The sequence below is a fragment of the Lycium ferocissimum genome, chromosome 7, assembly GCF_029784015.1.
Source record: "Lycium ferocissimum isolate CSIRO_LF1 chromosome 7, AGI_CSIRO_Lferr_CH_V1, whole genome shotgun sequence".
Taxonomy (NCBI): Eukaryota; Viridiplantae; Streptophyta; class Magnoliopsida; order Solanales; family Solanaceae; genus Lycium; species Lycium ferocissimum.
The window spans coordinates 29,566,379-29,571,757 of NC_081348.1; the positions used below are offsets into that span (position 1 = coordinate 29,566,379).

General features: G+C 34.0%; 2 protein-coding genes across 2 annotated transcripts in view; one reads left to right on the plus strand and one right to left on the minus strand.

Annotated features, from left to right (window-relative positions):
- LOC132062107 (agamous-like MADS-box protein AGL80) overlaps nucleotides 1-514 on the plus strand; it is a 1,023-nt gene extending 509 nt beyond the window's left edge. The window contains exon 2 of the mRNA XM_059454747.1: nucleotides 176-514. Within this exon, the coding sequence (XP_059310730.1) occupies nucleotides 176-514 (339 nt within the window). The remainder of the gene's footprint in view (nucleotides 1-175) is intronic.
- A 4,127-nt stretch (nucleotides 515-4,641) lies between these two features.
- On the minus strand, nucleotides 4,642-5,378 carry LOC132062108 (probable linoleate 9S-lipoxygenase 5; the record flags this gene model as incomplete). Its single annotated transcript, XM_059454749.1, has 1 exon — nucleotides 4,642-5,378. A coding segment is annotated over one exon (471 nt), but the record flags the coding sequence as incomplete, so codon positions are not given.
- Nucleotide 5,379: the final 1 nt, after the last annotated feature.

Below are 5,379 nucleotides of genomic sequence, written 5' to 3' on the forward strand. Positions count from 1 at the left end.
TTGAAGGAAGTTTTAAAAAGTTTTTCACAAAAGGAAAACCCAATCTTTGAAGCAAAAATTAAAGTTTAAGAGAAAGATCAATTTGGGGCTTTCCACTGAAAATTGTAATAATATTTGAAATTAGGCATCTCATAAGTATTCTAGCCAATTTGGGTGCCTTCACTAATCCACACAGGGTAGCTTATCCAGCCCACAAGCACAAGCTGTCAAGCTCCCCACCAAGATTGAGCATATATTCACACATCAAGTGTTGGCAGTAGGGACTCAACCCGAGATCTCCACTTGGCGATCCGCTACGGGAGTAGCAGTTCTAGTGACCTTTGAGGCCATACTAGTCCGCATAAACAAAAAGCTTCCTATTCCCAGTTTATGGAGGAGCCAATATTCAGTCTCTGGTGAGTACATTAGACTGCATAGTGGAACTTCCAACTATATATTTGGAACTTCCTCGGTGCTAAATACTAAAGCACATCCATGTAGCAGGGAGTTGTGTATAAGATGGGTGGAATACTAGCTACATGGAAGAAACAATAATGTCCGTGGAAGGGCGATTGACACTAATCAACAGCGTGATGGGTGGCAAACCTACTTATCTAATGTCTCTTATCCTATGCCAATAAGGTGGGGTGGAGAGGCAGTTATAAAAGTTGAGGACTAAGACTCAGATAAGAGGAAGGTACATTAAGTCAAACGGCGAAAAGCTATAGGCTCGAAGAAAAGAGGTATGGTAGGGATCAAGATTTAGAGATCTCAGAATAAGAGGTTATTTATGAAATGGTTATACGGATTCAATACATAGCAACAAGATAGTCTGTGGAGAACACATGTAAAAGCTAAATATGGTATAATGCTGAGATGTGTACAGAACCAGTGAACACGTCATATTGAGCAGCAGCAAACTAGGAACTTATGGGATTTAGAAATAACACATGGTTAATATAGAAATTTATATGGTGATTTAGAGATAATAGCATTTTTTTCTTGCAAAATACGTTTTCACAAACCTAGTTAACAGAAAAGTGTTTGAGCTAACCGAAAAAATAACGTACCATAATTTATCCAATCTATACAATTAAAATTATAAGGAGAACCTTTTTAACCTTCATTTATCTATTTTTATGACCACGTGAAGTGCGGCAAATTCACTAGTTTAATTATAAGAATCATAAATAATTATATATTTACTTAATCATGGTTAAATAATAAAAGTTTATATGTCTTTGCAGTTTGTTGCATTCACTTGTTCAGAGAAACATTGGGTCTTATTTTAAGATATGTCTTCGTGGCAAACGGCCCGAGTAAACATACAACATTATCATTTCATCAACGGAGGTATTGAATATATACCTTCGTTATATTTCGCGCTAAATAACCCTATCATTATATTTATTAAATATACCCTTCATTTTAACGGATCATATTATTAGCTTATTTTAACTATTTTTAAATTGATTAAAAATTGAGTCAAGCTCCATCGATGATTAATTTTGAATCATTGTCAGCTGTTGCCACTTTTTCGCCACCGTCACACCGGGCGTTAGTAAACATATTCACCTCCACCACGCCACGTTCCACATTTCTTCATGAACTCACAACAATCACAAAAGCACAACAACCATATTTCTACTAAGAGTTTCTCATCATCTGCCAAAGACCCAATTTCTGTAAACACAAAAAGTAGGTGCAAGAACAGTTTTGGGGAAATACATATTATTGTTGGTCCTATGTTTGCTGGTAAAACTACTGCCCTTCTTCGCGGTGTTGGTGGTGGCAGAGGAGAGTGGCGTGGTGGAGGTGAATATGTTTTTCACTAGCTTATCGGCGACGTATGCGCGAGAAAGTGGCGACGCAGCTTGCCTCAATTTTTAATTAATTTAAAAATAGCTTAAATAGGCCGGAATGACATGATAACACGCTATTCCCACGTTAAAAACGAAATGATATTTAAGGTTTAACGATAATCTGTGAAGATATATTTCCATTTCAAAAGATACTTATATATATTTACCTTTTTTCAATAAATTCAGGGATATTTGGCCCTTTTCCGTTTCATCAAATTACACTAAACATCTACAGTGTATAACATATCCAAATTTAAACATAGCCCTTGTATTTTGTCCCTTCGGGACATCCGATAAAAAAAAAAAAAAAACCTTTTATTTCTAAATCATACGCTTAACACCACTATATTATGAATTTTCTATACAAAGATGAACACCATTAACTGTCAATTCTTGATACATTTAAAGGATTGAGGAATAATTACATATCGTGATGGATATAGAATTTTCTCAAAGCAGGAATCCTAATATTAGAAACGAAGGAAAGAAAACGAGTCAAATGCAAAGACAAATAAATCTTAGCTAATGAAGAAAAGCTTAAACCTTGCACCATTTTTTACGCCTTACCACAAAAGGGGGAAACTTTTTATCATTTTGTGCATTGCTTATAACACCTACTATTCATTAATAATTTAATTTATTTTTATTATAGCTACACTAGGCATGTTATAAATTTTGAGGTGATGTTTCTTATACCTATTCATCTACACCATTACTATTCATTGTATTTTTTATTTTATTTTCTTTATTGTCACCATTCATGAGCCACAATTGTATTCACCTGCTTTCTTCTTTCAGCCACTTGTTCAGCAAAACAGAATAGATAAGGAAAATCAATATAGGGGTATTGAATTGAAGTGGTAGTTTAGACTTGGCCAAATAGCCTACAAGACACCAAAAAAATGTGGATCTCATTGTTTCGATGAATTATCCATTTATGGGAGAGTTGAGGGGCTATGTGAAATTAAAATAAATTCTACCTTAATGTAATAGAATTTAATTATATTTTATCAATGATTTCACTTTTATTTGAATTATCATTAATATGTAAGTATAATATTTGCTTAATTTTATTATTTAAAATTTTATGGTATAAAATAATTTTTATTATGATTATATAACAAAGGATTATGAATTACATTGGATATGTAAAAAAGAAAAAAAGAAAGAATTTTTTTTTATGAAATTAAAAATAAAATTTAAGTAAAAGAAAATAATATAATATAAAAGAGAGAGAAGAATATATTTTTTTTTTTTTGGTGCAACCCAACGAGTTGAGTAAAAATTTTGATGTTTGCGCCATTTTAATGCAAAATTTTAGTGACCGTTTTACGAAAAAGGGGGAAACTGGCATTGCTTATAACACCTACTTTCTGCTCAATTAAATTCGTCACAGAGCTACACTAGGCAGGCTTGCTTTTGAGGTGATGTTTCTTATATGTCGACTCCTTGCAAGTCAGGTATGTTTTAAGCTATTCGGCCTTTAGACTTTTTAATACTACATTATTGTTAACAGTGTTAACTGATTTTAGAGTAAATTTAGGAGGTGCGTTCGAAACTGAGTGATATTATAGGGGTGTTTTAGTGTAATTAACCGTAAAGAAAAATGTTTCTAGTTTATCTTTTCCGCCGTTAACACTAGAACAGTCATATCTATCACCGTCTTGCTCCGTGTGATGTGAACTTGCACACTTCTCGTATAAAATAAAGAACTTATAGACGAAATGAGCCGTATTTTCTTATTGTCTTGGTGTAGAAAAACAGCGTCTAAGAAAGTTTTTGAATTAGCTCAAAGCAGTGTACTTATCTTAATTCCAACCCAGAGAAAGGATAGCATATTATTGTAGTGCTAATAAAGTTGTATCTTACTCAAATCATGGTAAAGATAACAACTTCATATTGAAACGTTGTTGGTGTTGGGTATTCCATTGCCAAGAAGTCCTAGGATCAATTGACTGCAACTTTTGTACTCTTCCTTGTGTAATGAGCATATAAATTTCCTAGGTGTAAATAATCAAAAGAAGATGGAAAAAGAAAACCAAGAGCTTCCGAGCCGTGGGGATAAGAAAGCTTAACTCTAAATTATATTAGTGAAATATATTGAGTTGCATTGGTTCTTTTGACAATGACATTCAATTAACTTTCCCTGCTGGTTTTTTCTTTTTGGCTAAATAAACATTTTTATTACCAAACTGACAAATTACAACTCAAAAGAAAGAAAAATATCATACTGGGCAGAGGGATTGCTGGACACAAACATATCATGGATCACCTAAATACATCAGTTGCAACAGCTAAGTAGGATACATATTCATTCGATGTAGACTCTATCCAGTTCTTTTGTAATAAGTCAAAACTAAATGTTTTAGTGTGACACACAGAGACCATAAACATGATTATCCCTGTAAGTAAAGTCTGAAAGTACCAAATACACGGAGACCTCTGCACATATTTAAATTGAGTATAAGATTTTGATCAAATACTTAACATCAAATTTATGGTGCATACATTCTTCCTAGTCAAAAAAGAAAAGTTTTCATCCCAAACATTTCGTAAGTTATCGCATTAAGATACTCGTCATTTTTCTTAAGGTAAAAGGGTTTGAAGTAAACCAAAGAGCAAAAGAAAAGTAACTTCTTTTAAGGTAGGCTTATCTAGATAAGGGAAGATGCCAAAGGACAAAAGGTGCTAGGAAAAACAAGATTCTCCTTCCTGCAATTGTGCCAAAGTATCAACATGATTTAATACTAGTTCAAACAAAACTTAAAGTGAGTTGCATGCATGTAATTGACAAAAGACGCAACAAGAAAAAAGAGGTTTATTAGTTATGTTTCAAGTCTTATGGATATAAAATATAGTCCTCTATTACTTCACTTCCTTATTCTGAATCAACACAAGCTAGAACGGGGTTTTTCTAGACACATATGGATTACTTAAAGAACGGAGATCCAACAACATTAAACCCATTTAACTGTAACTAGAACTTTCTTTGAAACAAAGAGCTTATTTGGTAATATTATTGGGAATATCAAGAACTTCAACAATACTTTAAGTTGAATTAAAGTACTATATTGACACACTATTAGGAACTCCTTTCCCAGCGAGTCCCTCTTCGCCTGTGGGGAAGAGCAAGGTATATGGAACTTTAACTGGCCCTGATCTGTTCTTCCATTTCTCATCACCATTCATCTGCATAATTTGATTCTCTATGTCACTCAGCTTCTTTCCAAACCTCTCAAAAGCTGAAAGTGGTTCTTGATCCTTTGTCCATTCAGGTGAGTCCCTCTGTCCAAGGTAAAGAGTATCCGAAGCATGCCTTGACAAGAGCTCTATGAGAGAAATTCCAATCAGTGTCTGCAGCTGAGGAGTGATTGTTTTGAGGAATACCTTGTCTGGATTTTTCTTGAGCTCTTCATACTCATCACTTCCTGGCTCTGGCATGAAATTCCGGCTTAATGTAGGGCGATTAGGGAGATAACCAGCATAAGGGTATTGCCCAAAATTGACTGCTGCATGAAGTGCTGAAGCTATCCATATT